The sequence below is a fragment of the Apium graveolens genome, chromosome 1 (assembly GCF_009905375.1).
Source record: "Apium graveolens cultivar Ventura chromosome 1, ASM990537v1, whole genome shotgun sequence".
NCBI lineage: Eukaryota > Viridiplantae > Streptophyta > Magnoliopsida > Apiales > Apiaceae > Apium > Apium graveolens.
Genome location: NC_133647.1, coordinates 195,207,719 through 195,227,065, shown reverse-complemented (window position 1 = coordinate 195,227,065; position 19,347 = coordinate 195,207,719). Strand labels below are relative to the sequence as shown.

The window sequence follows — 19,347 nt, the reverse complement described above, 5'->3', positions numbered from 1 at the left end:
TGTAATCACTCCAAAAAGCTTAGTAAGTTGGTGTTTTTGTTAATATAAGTTTACTTGAACACAGGGGAGGATCCAGTGAGTAGGGCTTGATCCGGGTAGAATCGGACACTTATGTGCTCAAGTATCGTATCGTTTTATTTTTAGTGTGTCCATATTTGGATCCGGGATCATATTATTCGGATACAAACTGATATTAGATATATGAGAACTGGATTCAAACCGAACATGAGCTTGTATCGTATTTTCATTTTCTAATCGTGTAGCTTATGACCCACCGGATACGAGTCAAGTATGATCCACTAATATTAAATATTATTTTTATTTCAACTATTTGGTATAAAATAAATATAATACTATTAAAATAATAACCATAAAAGTCATACTTTATAGGAAATAAAACTTATATAAGAAACAAAAAATTATAAAATAATTATTTATTTACAAATATAATGGGTTCAAAATATATTCTACATGTGGGGTCGAATCGAATATGAGTAATATATCATATTTGGATATTCGGGTAGGATTTTTTTTATAGAGGATAATATGAGACACAATTTGAACGGGTATATGAGTGCTCATATCGAGAATCATATTTTATCTGAACTTAATTTTTCGCCAGATTTGGATCGTTTATAATACGAATACGAGACATGTATCATATTCCACGGCAAGAATTGCACATGAATAAATTTTGGGCCAATAGATCATACATTGTTTTATAAGTAAAGAACTTGGCATCATTTTGGGTTGAAAGGTCTAAGAACATTTTTGCGATTTGAAATTGGATTCTAATCAAATTATGAACAATGATCTTTTAAAAGAAATAAATTATGAACACATTGTTATCTTCAAAATGTACAATTTATTTGATAAATCCAACATATATGTGTATAGACTTTTATAAAGTCGCAAACATACAAAGAAATTCAAATAAATAGGAAATTTTCGAAGGATTTTAAATATCATCATAAACAATGTGAATTTCAAAATATATTTTTATAAAATTCCATCATGTCTCATTATATTATTAACATATAAAATCATAATTCATTTGATCACAAATTCATAATTATATGTAATTATTAATTTATCACACTAATAGGAAGTTGATAGTCTTCTTGCGCCGAATAAAATAAAAAAGGGATTTTTTTCATAAATACTCAAGTTTTACAAAAATATGTAAAAATATTATCACTTTTAAAAATATTTACAAAAATATGTGCAACCAGTTTACAATTTGAAATTATAAAAAATTACAAAAATATCTATTGCAACCATAATTACAACTTAAGATGCAACAGAAAAATGCAACCCGAAATACAACCTAAAACATACACAATTCTATTTTTACAAATATTTTCAGAATAAAATAGTATTTTTGCAATTTTTTTCAAAAGTGAGTAAAATCGCAAATAAAATTATAAAAAGTAGCATTTTTGATAAATTTCCAATAAAAAATGCAGCTCTTCTTCTACCCAGGACGAGAGAATAAATTTTTAACACTACAGTCACATAGGGACATATTTTGTTTTAAAAACGTAACGCAATATTTTTAGTCACATAGAGACATATTTTGTTTTAAAAACGTAATGCAATATTTTTAGCATAATTTTATACAACTAAAAAAAACTCAATTTTATTTAAATATATTCCTTTAAATTTAAATAAGCCAATATATTACTCCCTTATCCCGTTCAATTCTATACAATTTCTTTTTTGTACGTCCCTCTCAATTATATACATTCAAAAAATAGTAGAGTTTTATATTATAATCACTTATAAACACTAATTTCTTCCAATATATTCATTTTATACAATAAATATTAATCGATCACACTACTTTTATTATCCCGGTCCGGTCCATGTCAAATCTAGCGTGTCAAATCTCCTGGGTACTGGGTATACAACTTGCGCGTGAAGTAAAAGCTAAGGCAGTCGGTAAGAAACTAAGAATTATGTGAATAGGATATCAGAAATAACAGAACATACAAATCCTACTAGGAATAGGATCAGTAGACATAAATTTATATATACTTGAACCGATCATGTTGCCTTATTACAAATTTAGAAGCATATCACGTAAACATCATAGTACATTCAAGAAAATAAAGAAAAATTTGAACTCATATGGCATGTAATTGGCAGGCTCCACCGAAAGGGTACTTGAAGATGAACACAGACGCTAGTTGCATGGGAAGTCCTGGAACAGCTAGCTATGGAGGAATTTTTCGAGACGAATCGGGAGGATGGATTAAAGGTTTTCATGGAAAATTACCTGGATTGTGCACACCGCTTGAGGCAGAGATGTGGGCTATAATCAAAGGCTTGAAAGTTGTCGAGAAACTCGGGTTTAGGAAGGTTTTGGTGGAGACTGATAGTGTGGCTGCCATGCAGCTGTTTTCGTTTCAAGAACTTCATCAGAATCATGCCATGAAAGATGTGATCAAGGAAGGTGTTGCAGTATTGTTGGAACATGAGTGTGTGATTGTGCATACGAGACGCGAGGGGAATCAGTGTGCGGATAAATTGGCTGAGTTAGGAGGGAGACAAGTGAGAGAGTGCAATGTGATTCATATGCCTCCGCCTGAGGTTGTCAAGTTGTTGCTTAAGGACAGGTTTGGGGAGAATTGGAGGAAAATTACGCGTTGTTCAGAGCATCCTTTTTGGGCTGTTCCGCTTAAGGCTATTGAATCGTATTGTTCTGGTACTATCAAATCTTCGCCTGTTCAGAACCAGCATCCTGTCTGTGCGCCATTAGTGCCATTGCAGTACCAGCATCCTGTCTGTGCGCCATTGATGCCTCGTGGTGGACTTTCGTATCATCAGCAAAGGTTGGGAGGAAATTTGCAACTACCGAGGATGGTCATTCTACATTAGCACTTGAAGCATGATTTAGAGGAAGGATCAAGACTCATACTGCATTACTACTTTTCTCTCTATTTTAACAGTGTCTTTTTAAGTTCTGGAACTACGATGACCTGATCCTCCCGATTTTCTCCTAACTGTAAGGGAGGTACGTAGGCAACCTAATGGCCCGGTCTGTTGTAATTCAAAGTTTTATGCAAAGCATTTAGACAAGTTACATATCAGGTTTCAGTTTGTCTGTTCTTTGTCCATATATTTCGCGATATATTATAAGATGAATGCAATCAGTTTAGAGTAGTTTATGTGTATTCTTAACTCAGCAACTGATTTCATCTGTACTACATTCTCATATAGATAACAAGTTTCATGGCACCAATCAACCATTACTGCAGAAAATGAGTTGCAATTCTTACTGTTAAAGAACAGTTTCATGTTCTTGTACCTGAGTACAGGAACATCACATAGATTAATGCAAATTGCAGCAAAATCAAAGCTTTCCTCTCGGACTACTTTGCTTCTACATGAATTTCACAAACTAGATATATCTTAATAAATTTCTCATTATAATCAAGAATCAAGAAAAATGTAGTAAAAGGGAGATCTGGACATCTGGTTATTGAACTTATGGGAAACACCTTAGACATAAGGAACTTGACTCGAATTCAAGAAGATTTTCAACTCGCATACTTAAGTACATACCACTCTTGATCAAATGGATCAACATAAGTACACAACACATAAGGGAAAGACAAGAAAGTTACTAAAACATGGAAATGCACCATGCACATGTGCATGTTTACAGTATGTAGAACAACACTGCGTTTGTATGTTACTGCAATCAAAATACTAGGGTAATGTCCCAACACCAACACCTCCGATACATCCTGCTCCGCTACCAGCACCTCCTCCAACACCTCCACCTACACCTTTACCTCCTCCAATACCTCCAGCAACACCCCCTATGCCATCTAAACCACCATCTCCTCCACCTAAACCACCAATTCCACCTAAGCCACCTACACCGGCAGTGCTGCCAACGCCACCAATGCCACCTATTCCCCCAACTCCACTACCAATACCACCACCAGCACCATCTAGTCCACCAACACCACCACCAGTACCTGCAACACCACCAATGCCACCAAAAGTAATGAAGTTCTTCTTGTCCTCCACACCTACAGTACTAGGCTTCTTATTGCCAACAACAAAGACATTTTGCTTCTTCTGATCACTCTCACTCGGTACACTACGTGCACTTGCTACATGCACCACAATTGCTACTAGTGCTACCACATACACCACTACGTGCAACTTTAATGCCATGTTACAAACAAGTACAATACAATTTACTAGCACTATAAAGTAGATTTTAATTAAAGTGTTGAAAAATGCTAAACTTGATGTGTTATTTATACAAGAATTGAGGGGGAGAGGACAGTTGTGAGCATTGAAGACCTGCATTCATATCAGATCTGAGTTCTGCGAGAACTACATGGCATTTGCTGTCAGTAATGGCTCAGTGTCAAGAGTGTTGGTGACTCAGAGGAATATATCGTTTTTAAGCCTGCATTAATTTTTTTTATATAATGTATGTTGTATCTGTTATGTACTCCTTGGTGCCTAAATCACCGTGGTCTAACAGTTATTAGCGTTCAAGTAGATACATGTAGGCTGTAGCCCATAGCTCAAATTAGAAAGGAAAATATTAGTCCTACTAGCTCATTTTCATCTTTTGCCACCTCCACCACCACCACATTCTCACTATCTGCTGGCACCTCCCCACCACTGCCGTGTTTTCTGTTTCAGTTATTCGTTGAAGCATATATAAAGTTATTCAGGAAAAAACAGAGTGATGAGCATAATTACAGAGAGGCACATGAAAAGAGCTAACAATTGTTATATATTAGATGACCAATTGACAGTCTAACACCAGCATTACCTGGAGCTGGAGTTTAGGATGATATTTACAACATTCTTTAGATAAAGAGATAAGCAGTAGCTGCCATGGCAGATTGAAACTCTCTGATGCTACACATTACATAGCAGGAGCAAATTCTTTTCGTCTATTCCTTGAACCCTTAGAGAAAGCTACGGCTACCACATCATAGTATTGAACAATACCTCCAGCTCCATATCATGGTATTGACAATTTGTTATTGGCATATGAGGATAGATCAATGCAAGCATGATGTGTTCTTCTACTTGCTCATGGACCAAATGAGAAGCGAGTTGCTTTGCTTTCCAACGAGCAGCACAGCTGGAATGCTTTAGGTTTTTACTTGAGACTTTGATAGAATTAGGGTGAATTTAATATGACATTATGAGATACTTCAATGTGATTTATTTGCAACAAAAGGAAGACATGTAATTTCTCTCATAAGCAATGTCGATAATTAGAATATGTTTATTGAGCTGCAGATGACAACAGGTATACGAGAATGATTACAAGCTTGTCGTGGCACTTTCAAAAGTATATGCGGTTGACAAAGTGTACAATCTTCTCTATGCAGCAATGGAAGTACAAACAAACAGGCCCAGACAAACAATACCTTGCAAGTATAGAGTTAATGAAGCTGGGACATTAGAGGAGCAGGCACACATCTAGATCATCCAAAGATCGAAACCAACAAGAAAGTTAATGATGCCAATCACCAGACCTACATGCTGAGTGTTTTGGTGTGACAACTCCAGTTCCAATGTAGGCAGGGAGTACAAGTATGACCGGTAACAGGCATTAATGCAGAAAGGACCCAAAAATTGAACAAGATCCACATTCACATGACTAAGGGACCCAAATCTCACATGACTAGTTCTTGATCTGTATTTTCCATCTTCATCCACTGATTCATATGGATTATTAGGTTCTAGTCAGAGTTAGCAAAATTTCGAGATGATTACTATAGATTACAGAATCGCTACTCAGGGATCAATCTTTTCATACGACACGTTCTATATTAGAAAGTATCAAACACTAACAAGAACACTGCATAACATTAAAGAACATCTGTAAGCTACCAATATTTGCAAACCTTTGAAGGTGATAACAGAAAACACATTGAAAGATTTTACAACTAAATAAAGGCAAGATACTTTCATTGATAAAGATTAGGAAGAAACTTTTTTCTTCTTGACATTTGCTTCTTTACAGATTGAAGAAAGAGTTTTGACAAATACATAATGACTCTTACTTTTACGTATGACTCCTTGAGTTAAGGGAAAAAATACAATATAAATGTTCTTCTATAAGCCCAAATGTCATAACCATATTATATAAGTTGCAAATATCTGAATTATAATCAGATAAACGGAAGCCAGTGGTGGTTAGATGGAGAAGTTTTATGAGTTTTCAGACAATAAGGAGAGAGATGAAGAGATGAACAACGCTTCCTGGCCTACCCCTTGAATGAGGACTGTTTTTTTCGATAAGCAGGCTGAGGTTGCACAACAATGGACATGGACAGATGTGTGGGACAAATGATGATGACATGTGTAAAAAATGTACACTTGCCAAAAGTAAAAGAAAATTGCAGACAGGCCGAGGGAGACAAAAGCGCTATATAATAGTAAAATGGAACTTTTGACAAGGTAAAGGGGAGGAGAAAAGACTCTTTTTTAATACAATATACTGAGTCATTTAGGTTCCTCCATCGCTAGCATTGGCTTCCCCTGCGGCAGCCCAGAACACCAGCTCCAGAAGTGATGGTGCCGACCATTGAAGAAGACTTTGCACCCAAGCTTGAAGCTCTGGCATAGCTGGCTGAAGCTCCTGCTCCAGATGGAGTGAAGTAGGCTCCATTTAATAATAAATCACCCTCTGACCTCCAGTTCCAACCTCTCCACTGGCCAGCATTAGTATCTACTCTCTTTGTCACCTGGCACATAAATTTCATCAATACAATCCACCTATAGTAATTTTGCACTTGTTACATTATCAATCAGGCCATATCTTTATCTTATCCATCTTACGATAAAAATGAAAACATCAAAAGAATGGCAGGGGTAGAAGAAGTACCTCCTTTGCAAAAGGATTGACTGGGGCTAGGTATCTGTTGCCTTGGCTGTTGATGGTAGGGCCTGCACTTCCACCAATTGCATACATCTCCCAGTGAGTGTAGTCATTGTTAACTACGTGGAAGTATCCGTGTCTGCACCTGCATTATCCATCATAAGATGTGTTAGATACTATGACCTAAATTCCGACAATAAGAAAGTATTTGGATTGTCTCATTATCATGATTTGTTTAGAAAAGTTTATAAACCAGAGTTGTAATCATCTGTCGATCACAGAAGAATAAAATACAAATTTACCTTGGCATTCGCTGGATTAGACCTTCTCCAAAATGGTTGAAGGCAATAGTCACCTGCATTTGCTTGTCTCTCATGTAGGAATCACTGTGACCCAACAGCATAACCTGGTTTACAGAACAGTATTAATTTTTACATGAAAAGGGACAGAGTAAAGTACGAGTACTGCGAATAAAGTTCTCACAAAAACATACCTCATTGTGATGGGTGAAGTAATTGTTAGAAACTGTAATGGCAGTTGAGCCCATGACAGCATCAACAAGGCCATCAGCGCAGTTGGATAGTGAATTGTGATCAACCCATATGTGGCTTGACCCGAAGATAGAAATGGCATCACCATCAGCCATAGTCCTCCAGCCATAATGTGACGGTGAGCTCCTAACCATAGCATTTCCAGTAGGCTTGCAGTCATGAATATGCAGACCATGAATAATCACATTGGTCACAAACTGGACAGTGATGCACGCTCCATTAGCAATATGAACATTGACACCACGACCATCGATTGTCTTAAAGCTGTTCATTATGAGCTCCTGCTTTAATGTTATCACCATATCACGCTTAAAAACAATCCAAAGAGGCTCATCCTGGATAACAGCATGGCGCAGGGTTCCAGGACGGGGGTTAACAGGATTATCATCGCCAGCATCAGTGACAACATAGAAACGACCATCACGGCCTCCAATTGCATTGCGTCCAAAACCAATGCCACAATCAGCAAGGCGTCTGCGATTGCGGAACCAGTTACGGTCACAACGCCAGCAATCATCAATGGGATTTCCAGTTCCACAGGAGAAATATCCTAATTTCCTCCTTTCAGTGCTGTTTTTAATGCTCCTGTAGTATTAAGTACCGAAATTTCACTAAGCGTACTGAGTTAACATAATACAGAATCATAACAAAATCGAAGGATGCTAGGATATGCCACATTGTCAAATATCTCAATACAGAAGGTACCATACTACCATTTGAAATGTGAATAAACTTATCGACTGTTGTTTCCACAAAAGTTGGATTTTTTCGACATCTAGACATAGTATTACAGATGCAGGGTAATGTAGAGTGTCGGTGGAAGTTAAATTTGTCAATCTACAAAAGAAAATTTGGTCCTTCCTGTTTTATGGGACCAACTTCTGGTGGCTTAGAAGTTAAAGCACCATATGGAAGGTGCCTTTTTTCTGCTTTCCCACATATAACTGAGGCTGTCTAATGAAAAAGATGGGAAACAGGAGGAGAAAAGACTATGTTAATATGCCCATTACTACAGAAAGCACCTTTTAGGACATGAACATGCTTCTTAGTTAATGAAAAGAATAAGAACCTTACAGTTGTGATTGGCATATGCACAATGTTGTGCGCTTTGGGCCGAGCCCTCACGGGTTTGTTTTTTGGTCACTCCCAAAACGCCCCATACTAATTAAGTTATATGACTGCTTATATTCTAACAAACTACCCCTCCCACAAACGATGTGAGACAACTCCTAACAATTAGTTCTTTAATCATATCGAAACTTCAATTTTTCTTCTACTAGTTCTTGGTTAGGACATTAGAGCAAGGACAGCAGTAAGTTTGAATGAGGCTTCTGCAGCACCATGGCATCAACTCAATAGTTTTATAGCTCTGTCATTGTCATGGATTGGTAGCAATATATAACAGAAAGGATAGAGAATGGTGTAGTATATTGGTCATCTAAGGAAGGTGCATGTGATGAAACAGAACAAACAAGACATGGGAGTTCAGAATATAGCAGAGTAGAACATGGGTCAATGAATCCCCAGATTAAAAGTTCTTAAATTATCAAAAATGATAGATAACAGAAAAAAAACAAGATTTTTTTTAAAAATCAATATGCCATCTTGTTTTTAACTTTTTATATTTCGGGAATGATGAATCACCCGAAAATTAAATAATCATGCACACATTTGTCTCCGCTGAAACTCGAACGCACACATGCAGGACTACTCCTACTGTGGTCACACATCAAGAACTACCATAACCACCAGAATTCAATTTTAATCAATGTTATTACAAATATACCATGATTATGTATAAAATTGTACAATGTGTGTGACAGAGAAAGCAGAAATTCTTCTTACATGTCAACCATGGCAGCAATCTCATCTGGGTCAGAAACTGCATGTTTGTTCAGACCTTCAACATCTTTCACTCTGTCACAACACAAATCATTAATAATAAACCAGCCATTAATAGAGATAGTAAAGGTCAAAATTAGTTACTACTATTAGTACTTGACTGAACTGAACTAATTCTAGATTTGAGTTGTTCAACTGATATTGAATAATAGAAGTACCTTGCTGCCATTGATGTGTTGGTTGAGCTCTGCACTTCCTCTTTTTTACTGCTGCTGCGTAAATCAAGCGGTAAAAGTATTTAAATGTCGGTAACATTTTACTCAAGACCTACCGACATAACAGTATCTCACTTTAACACATAAGATTTTACGAATTTATGCTAGTTGAGATAACGCACACCCTATATCATTATTGCGGTACTACCTCCGTCTCGTTCGATTCTATACGTTTACTATTTGTACGTATTTCGAGTCTTTTATAAAGTATAATTTGATAATATTTTTTTCAGTTTTTTTTTTAATAAAAGTTTAAACATGAAACTTTTATGCAGAAAAAAAAAATTAAAAAATATTGTGGAGTTATGTTTTAAATGAGAATTGAAAAACGTGCCGAAAAGTAACGTATAGAATTCAATGAGACAGGGGAAGTATAATAATATTGCACTCGAAATCTCCATTGAGAATTATTATAAGCTAGTTGAGATAATGCACACACTATGCGTCTATGCCAGTACGCAGGTCATTACGTTAGAATTATTATAAGTTAGTTGAGATAATGCACACACTATGCGTCTATGTCAGTACGCATGTCATTACGTTACTGCACAAACATTCAGGCGAGGACCAAAAATTATGTAAATACCGATTATTTATGAAATCCGCATAGTAACAGACCTTTGATCAGTAGTGGCAATGGCTGCGACGCATAGCAGTAGCAAAGTGACCGGAATCAGTCTCAGAGAAACCGACATTATCAGTGATCTTCACTGATATCAAATTCAGCTACAACGCTTTCGAGTTTCGATTATATTTCTTGCTCAGTCTACAATGTGCTTCTGTTATCGAAATTGATGTGTTTGTAAAGAGAAGAACTTAGAGAAGAAAAGTAGCTAGAGAAAGAGGTAATGCAAGAACAGAGAGGGCAGATAAAAGTGAAAGATTTAGAGCAGGGGAAACTGATGGTTTTATAGACAAAACATGAAACACAAACAGGGGATTGGACAACTAGACCACGTTGTACTTGACGCCGTTAATTATCTAACCAACTATTTTATTTATTATCATATTCCTTTTTTTTTAATTTGTACCTTAAATTAATGTAGCTTTTGATTGGTCCCGGCTGCAACGGGAATTATTAATTGGGTGTTCTCATTAATATTTATTTCGTATTCTCTTTACTCTTGCTAATTTAACGCTTTATGCAAGCTTATTATGCGGTTGTATACGTAAAGGATGTAACTAAGTCGACTCGGCTCGAACTCGATTAAAAATATTTAGATTCGAACTCGGATTACGAGTCGAGTAATTTGAAACTCGAGATCGGCCCGGTAAATAATTTGAATAGGTTGAGCTCAAGCTCGCCTCGATTATTATCGAGCCGAAATCGAGTATTTTACAAACCGCACTCGACTAACTCACGAACAGTTTGAATCATTTATACCTCTAAGGTAAAACATTGAAACCTTTTTTGTAATTTTTTAGATATGTTACCTCCGAAAATTAAAATTTTTGTCTCAGATAACGTGATAATAATTGATGGGTTTACTGTAAATGCGTCTCGCTTAATAGTAGAATGAGATAGTTTTTGAAAATTTAAAAGTACGTAGGATGGAAAATTGAAAAAATTGTATTAAACTCATGATTTAGCTCCGACAACATTACTTAACACCCCAACTACATATTTCTACCTTCACCAGCAATCTCCACTTTCACCTCTAATAAATCTTGAACGTAATCAAAAGTAAAAGCAAGATTTTGTAGGACATGTTCAGTAATCGCATATTTATAGCATCGTACTCCTTCTGTTTCACGGAAATGTTTATATTCACTATTTATACACATTTTAAATTTTTATTCAAAAAAAATTATGAAATTATAATTTAAACGACCATTGAAAAACGTGTCGAAAAGTATGTAAACAACCTAGTAAGCCCGAGGCAATTGTATTTACAGGAAGAAATTATTTTCTCATAATAAAATAAATTAGTGGACCTTAAAATTGAAATCCGAGTCATGTGACCCATTCACCTGATAAATAAACTTTTAAATTTTACGGGCTAAGAGCATCTCTAATGGGATAAACTCTTAGCAAAAATATCCTATATGGCACAAATTATACATAATTTGTATAATTTTGAGAACTCCAATCATGCAAAAAATTTAGCTAAAGTTATAGCCAATGTGATTACGTTGACTAAATTTGTCGAACCTCTCCAATAACAAAGCTTTAAACATAAATATATTATTATAGCCAAGTCCCATTGAAGCACATCACCTTACAGGTTGAGCAAATTTTACATAATTATTATTTTATATTATTCTAACAAACTATTTTAGATAATAATACCGTTGAAGATGCTCTAACATTTTACATGCAGCAATAATATATACATTGTATTAGACAACAATAATGTACATGTTTTTTGTTTTTTAAACAAAATTTATGAAGCATAAGAAAAAACTACGTATATAGGCTAAGTAATAAGGATGACCCCTCTATGTCTCCCACCACACGAAATGTTGCACATGTAACTCAGACCACCACCACCATATCTCACAACTTCATCTTCTTCAACCCTTATCCACAATTTGCAGGATTAGAAATGAGTCGAGTGTTTGCTTATCGAGTTTGAATTTATGTCTTTTCTACATAATCTGAACCAAACTTGATTTTGTTATTTGTCAAGTTTTGGAAATCCGAACCGAAACCGGACCTAAACACATTATCTTATGTGGATAATGATATGCCAATAACAAATATAATATAATCATATGTATGACGTATGTATGAAATAACAGACGGAAAACAGTATCTTCATTCTTTGAACGAAGGTAAGATTGCGCACATCTTATTCTCCCTAAACCCTGCAATAAGCGAAATTTACTGGATATGTTTGGTTTGGTTTGGATTATGTATACTGTAGTAGTCAAACTTGTAATCACCCGTAAAGAGTAAACGAAATCAATCACTACACTAACACTCTGTTGACGTTGACGTGAAATGAAAGACTTGAGTAGCTCGTTGAGATACAAAAGTTGGAAGGGTCAACTCAAGGGTGTAGCAATTTGCTAAGAAGACCATGCATGTGTGCACCATGTGGTGGAGCGGTACCATTGGGTGCCCACCCAGTTGCACCGTTTTCTGGTAATTCACATTCTATTTCTTGTCCAAATCATTTTTTTTACAGTTTTTTAAGTTATTTGTGTTGATTCTTTAAATTTAAAATTTTATAAAATCAATAAAATTTTTATAAATATAAAAAATAACAACATCCTTTACTTATCTATTTTATATCCACTTTATATATATAATCTTAATTAATTCTTCTATTTTACTTAATTTTTTTAACTTTGCATCACTAATTTATCATTTTCTTACCCATGCCTAATTTTAATGTAAATAAATGGGTCGGACAGGAGAGAAGGTTACTATTTAGGAAGTAGTGGAGGATCTAGTTTAGAGCATCTCCGGATATTTAAATAATTTTTTACGTCTTTTCACTATTAAAAATTTGAAAAAAATATAATAATAGCCCCTACAAATTAAAAATCGAAGTGGTGTCTTCCAAAAATTATCTGCCCCTGGTAGGATGTAATACTAATATTCAGAGACCTAAGTTAAAATTTGGTGGGTAAGTTCCTTACAGAGAAGAACATAAATTTTAATGCAATGAAGAATCTGATGGCATCCCTATGGAGACCGAAGGAAGGCATGGAAATACATGATATTGGAGGGCATAGATATTCTTTTGTTTTCTACCATGTGTTGGATCTGAAGAAGGTTTTGGAGGGTGGGCCTTGGACATTCGAGCAAAACTTACTTGTTTATCAACAGATTACTGGGAATGTAGACCCTCACCTTGTAAAACTCAATAAGGTCGACATCTGGTTGCAGGTTTACGACCTTCCCAGGGGGCTACAGTCCGAAAATATACTGAAAAACATTGCGAACTTTGTTGGTGAGTTTGTGAAATCAGACCCAGCAAATATTACAGGGATGTGGAAGATGTATTCTCGAGTGCGAGTAACTATTGACATAGAAAAGCCGTTGAAGCGTAAGATGAAGATTAAAAGAGAAGGAGGAGAGTGGAGTTGGGTAAATTTTAAATATGAAAGACTCAGTACATTCTGTTTTGTTTGTGGTATTTTGGGCCATTCTAACAGAGAGTGTGGTGTAGTGTATGCAAACCCGGATAAAGAGATCAAGCGTGCGTACGGAGTGTGGCTAAGGGCACCAATAAGAGGAGGTAGTAGTCAGAATCTGGGAGCAAAGTGGCTTAGGAATGCAGATGAAGCAAATCAAACCTGGCCTGCAGATGGTGAGCAAGGTAAAAGCTCCACTGTTACACAAGGCGGAGATGGACCAGAAGCGCGTTTCATGGAGGTAGACGGCAGAATCAGCGAGATTGTTGGAGATGATGATGGGATTCGAGTTGTTGAGAAAAATCAGGAGGAAAATCAGGATCTCAACAATATTTCAAACCAACAGGATGACAGTATGGGCGGGGGAATTTTGAAAAATGAAAAAATTGTTATCGATCCTAAAAGGAAACGCGTGAGTAATAAATTAAATGTGGAAAAACTAATTGGGCCCTCATCGCAGACTGGGTCAAAAAACGAGAAAAGGGTGGGTTCTGTGCTACAGGCCCACCTAGCCAAATGAGTATACTGGCTTGGAACTGTCGTGGGCTGGGTAAACCACGTACAGTTCAGTTCCTAAAAGAGATTACCCACCAAAAAAAGCCTTGTTTTATCTTCTTATCAGAAACTTTTGCTAATAAAGAAAGAGTAGAGTTTGTTAGAAAATCTTTGGGGTTTGCAGGTTGTATAGCAGTTGAAAATCATAGCCATGGGGGAGGTTTAGCTCTCTTCTGGAAAAATGAGGGTAGTTGCCAGATAATGGATGTTGATTTGCATCACATCGACTTTGAAGTAGAAAATACTCAAATCGGTAGGTGGAGATACACTGGCTTCTATGGATGCCCTGAACGTAGCCGTAGAAGGGAGTCATGGCTTAAAATAAAGAATTTGGCAGCTAGATCGAATAGACCTTGGTGTATTATTGGAGATTTTAACGACCTAATGCACGCTGACGAAAAAAGAGGAGGTAGAGCTCAACCACAATACCTTCTGAATGGTTTTGTGGAAACAATAAGTGCTTGTCAGCTGATAGACCTGGGTTTTGTAGGAGAAAAGTTTACTTGGGAACGGTCCAGGGGCGCATCAAGGTGGATTCAAGAACGTTTAGACCGTGCACTGGCTACGCAGGATTGGATAAACATGTTCCCCCAATCTGAAGTTCATGTTCTAGAAGTTGCAACGTCAGATCATTTGCCACTTTTTCTGCAGCTAAATAAGAAAATTTATGTTCCACGTGGTAGACGATTTAAATTTGAAAATGTGTGGTTAAAAGAGAGGGAATGTGCAAGTTTGATTCGAGAAAGCTGGTTATCTACTTCAGGTCAGGACATCCTTGAGTGTATCAATGCATGTTGTTTAAAACTGAGTGAATGGGGAGGAGGTCTGAGTCAGAAATATAAGCAACAGTTGGCTGATTACAGGGTGAAGCTACGTAGACTTCGAAGCAGGAGAGATCTCCATGGTATTCAACAGTATAATGAAACTCGATACCATTTCTTGAAACTGCTAGAGAGACAGGAGACCTACTGGAAGCAACGTAGCAAGCAGTTTTGGTTACAAGGGGGTGACCAAAATACTCGTTTCTTTCACAGGAACGCCACTGTGAGAAAGAAAAATAATTGCTTTGAACGTATTCAGGATGAGCAGGGAGTTTGGAGAGAGAATAAAGATGATATCCAGAATGTTGTTATTACATACTTCACACAGCTATTTACTACTGCAGGAATGACAAGTAAGCTTACGGACAGGGAGAAAGTTAAGCAAATTACAGAGGAAGAGAATGTTCAATTATTGTCAGAGCTTACTCTTGAGGAGGTTAAAGAAGCTGTCTTCTCAATGCATCCAGAAAAATCCCCTGGACAAGACGGCTTAAATCCTGATTTCTTTCAATCATTTTGGAGCATCATTGGATTGGATGTGTTGGCTTTCTGTAAAAAAATTCTGGAGACAAGAGAGTTACCTATGGAGGCCAACAGAACGGTTGTATGCTTAGTCCCAAAGGTAAAAAACCCACAAAACATGTCTGAAATTCGACCTATTTCTCTTTGTAATGTACTCGTTCGTATTCTGTCCAAGGTGTTATCTAACAGATTGAAAGTTTGTTTGAGCTCTTTGATATCAAACACACAAAGTGCGTTTGTGGAGGGGAGACTTCTGACTGACAATGCATTAATTGCTTTTGAAATTAATCATTACATTAAAAGACAGACGCAAGGAAAAAATGGTGTTGCAGGTTTTAAGATTGACATATCTAAAGCCTACGACAGATTAGAATGGTGATTTATTCAGCATATGATGGAGAAATTTGGATTTCATGCTACATGGGTTAATAGAATCATGAGTCTCATTCAGTCAGTCTCATATGGATTTTTGCATGATGGTTGTGTTTTTGGGAATGTAATTCCAACGCGTGGATTACGTCAGGGTGATCCTATATCACCTTATATTTATATCTTGTGTTCTGAAGGTCTAACTTCGCTTCTGAGAAGGGCTGAAGAGGTTGGTATTCTGCATGGACGCACGATTGCAAGAGGGGCTCCTACAATCTCACACCTTCTTTTTGCAGACGACTGCTATTTCTTTTTCCGAGCAAATGCTGTGGAGGCAGATGTGTTGAAAAGAATACTGAATCGATATGAAGGAATGTCTGGGCAGAAAATAAATTATACAAAGTCGGTTCTCACCTGTTCACCAAATACAAGTCCTGAAAATCGCACACAACTCTGTCAGATTTTGGAGGTAAATGTTTGTCAAAGCCCTGGTAAATATCTGGGTATGCCCATGGTGGTTGGTAGAAATAAATGTACAACTTTTTCATTCTTGTCTGAACGAGTGGAGAAAAAGTTGCAGGGATGGCAAAATCAAACAATTTCAAAGGCGGGAAAAGTCATTTTGCTTAAAACAGCTGCTCAAGTCATCCCAAATTTCTGGATGAACATGTTTTTGATTCCTTCAGAAATAACAGATAGAATTGAGAAGTCTATGAATAAATTCTGGTGGCGAAATGGTGGAACAAATGGATGTATAAGGTGGATGTCATGGGAACGTTTGTGCACAGTCAAAGAGGATGGTGGTTTGGGGTTCAAGAGTCTGAAAAGCTTTAATGTTGCAATGCTCGCAAAGCAGGCGTGGAGACTGATTAATAATACGAACCCTTTGGTAACAGACTTAATGCGTGCACGTTACTATCCTGAATCTGATTTTCTGAATGCGAAACTTGGATCAAATCCAAGTTTTGTGTGGAGGAGCATACTGGAGACTCAAGAGGTAATTAAACAAGGTTGTAGAAAGCGAATTGGTGATGGTCTAACCACTAAAATCTGGAAAGTGCCATGGCTGTTGTGTCCAGATAATGGTTTTCTCACAACCGAAATGCCAGATGAACTGAAATCAGCAACAGTTGCTGGACTCATGAATGAAGACAGGAGGGGTTGGGATGATGAGATACTACAGGATTTGTGTAATGAGAGAGACAGAGACTTGATCAAACAGATTCCATTGACGAGGCTACAAAGAAATGATACCTGGTTTTGGTTATTTGATGAGCAGGGTAAGTTCTCTGTACGCAGTTGCTATAGACGTATTAGAGGAGAGAGTGCATGTATGGATAGGTCGTTCTGGACAAAACTATGGAAGCTCAAATTACCTGGGAAGGTGATCAACTTGATGTGTTGCGCCTGTCGAAAATGTTTACCTTCAGCAAAGGCTTTGGTAGAGAAGGGGGTGCAGATTAATACAATTTGCTCATGGTGTCGAATGTATGAAGAAACTGACATACATGTACTTTTCCAATGTAGCTTTGCAAGAGAAGTTTGGGATAACACTGACCTGGGTAGCATAATTGCAGTCCTGCATAATGATACGGTGTTGGAGATCTTGCGAAGAGCGTTCCAGGTAAGTACGAATGAGCAAACTCTCATGATAGCCCTACTGTGTTGGTGTATCTGGCAGAGGCGGAACTCTTGGGTGTGGAATCAAGTAAATATGTCTCCATTTGGTGTGAAGCATAAAGCATGCAATATGCTTTCGGACTGGCGACACGCACAGCAACAATTAGGAGCAGCTCAATGCCAGTTGCAAAAGGCTATAAGATGTTGGTCCAAACCAGAGGCGGGATGGATAAAAATAAACTCAGATGCAGCATGTCATATGGGCTCAAACAAGATCTCGGTAGGTTGTGTTGTACGTGATGAAAGAGGTAACTTCCTTCGTGCTAGAAGTAATGTTTTCCAGGGGAACTTTCAACCTAGAGAGGCAGAAGCTGTAGGCCTTAAAGAAGCACTGAGTTGGGTGAAAGATTGGAGGGTTCACAAATGTATTTTTGAATGTGATGCGAAGGTTTTGGTCGATGCTATGAATGGGGAAGGTGGCGCTACTTATTTCCACCTAATTGTTGAGGAATGTAGGGATATTATTAAACACTTTAAAGAGGTGTTAGTATGTTTTGTTCATAGATCTGCGAATATGGCTGCCCATAAGTTAGCTCAGGTGGCATATTCTATGTCAGGTCCTATGGAATGGCATTATACTGCTCCAACATTTCTAAGTTGTAATCTTGTTTCCGATGTTTAATGCAAGTACGACATTTTCAAAAAAAAAAAAAAAGTTAAAAGCGCATTTAAATTTGTATAATTAATAATATAAATAATTAAAGTTTAATAATGCTTACATAAATAGGTGAGACCCATTAATTATATGAGTCGTTAAGAGATATATTATATATATGGCAATAACATGTGTTTCTCTAAATTATCTCCTGGCTGGATTACATTTGTCCCTGCCAGGAATTGCTGGTAGAACACCCAGCTTCATTTCTCAGTCGCAAACCAAGTTCGCGTTACAGACAGCTATGTTTACTTTAATACAATTAATTAGCAAAAATCCTTGCTACATTGAAATTACCAAGCAGGGGAATTATAGCAATTACGCAAAGAATAAATAGAACAGGTTCCTCAAAACAATATCACGTGTCTCGTCAATAAAGGGTTGACACGTGATTGAGCTCTTGTTACCGTTACACGACGTTAAAAGTGCGATTATTGATCATATGTCAAGCAGGAAACCCCTCGTCATTAACGAAGTGTTGATGAAGTGGTTGGATTCTTGTAACTCTTGCGGAAGGTCAGGAATTGTCGGTCGTCTGTGTAATCAATTAGTAAAAAAAACATCTCGTTATTAATAGGCGGGAATTACTCCTTCATGTTTAAATTATATTTTTTTTTGAATTTAACCTGTAATTTGATTATTTTTTAAAATTTTAACCGAGTAATCTCGTCTTGACTCTGCCTACATCCTGCAGCGTGATTGAAAGAAAAAAAAAAGTTTCCGAACAACTTAGTAGATAAAATTAGGAAATTTGAATAAATTATTAATGGTTAATTATTACTCCCTATGTTCCTAAATACTTTTTTCCCATTTGTGTCAGACACGTTTGTCAATGCACGTTTTTTGATTGTTAATATCTTTAATTTCGTATTAGTATTAAATATAAAAACTTCACTGTATTAAAGTACTCGTAAACATGAATATAACAAAATCACACATGACTAAGTATGATCTTATAGATTAACCATAAATTAATAGTTAATCACTTAACGTGAATAGTGATAAAAACTAAAACGGGAAAAATATTGTGGTACGGAAGGAGTAGTAATCAAATATAAGTTGGAAGCCAAATTGCCTCAAGTATAGAGTTGGTTGGTTGGTTGTTAAATAAATATAC

The 19,347-nt window shown here is 36.7% G+C and overlaps 2 protein-coding genes across 2 annotated transcripts; both read right to left on the bottom strand.

Moving 5' to 3' along the window:
• Window positions 1-3,452: 3,452 nt before the first annotated feature.
• On the bottom strand, window positions 3,453-4,242 carry LOC141723656 (uncharacterized). Its single transcript, XM_074525517.1, has one exon. It carries the CDS (start codon window positions 4,189-4,191, stop codon window positions 3,715-3,717), a length of 477 nt encoding a protein of 158 aa, XP_074381618.1. The 5' UTR covers window positions 4,192-4,242; the 3' UTR covers window positions 3,453-3,714.
• Window positions 4,243-5,940: 1,698 nt separating this feature from the next.
• On the bottom strand, window positions 5,941-10,422 carry LOC141675461 (putative pectate lyase 8). Its single transcript, XM_074482041.1, has 7 exons — window positions 10,161-10,422; window positions 9,486-9,539; window positions 9,271-9,342; window positions 7,368-8,010; window positions 7,177-7,280; window positions 6,881-7,019; window positions 5,941-6,740 (listed from the first exon to the last, which is right to left on the bottom strand). Exons 1-7 carry the CDS (start codon window positions 10,235-10,237, stop codon window positions 6,519-6,521), a joined length of 1,311 nt encoding a protein of 436 aa, XP_074338142.1. The 5' UTR covers window positions 10,238-10,422; the 3' UTR covers window positions 5,941-6,518.
• Window positions 10,423-19,347: the final 8,925 nt, after the last annotated feature.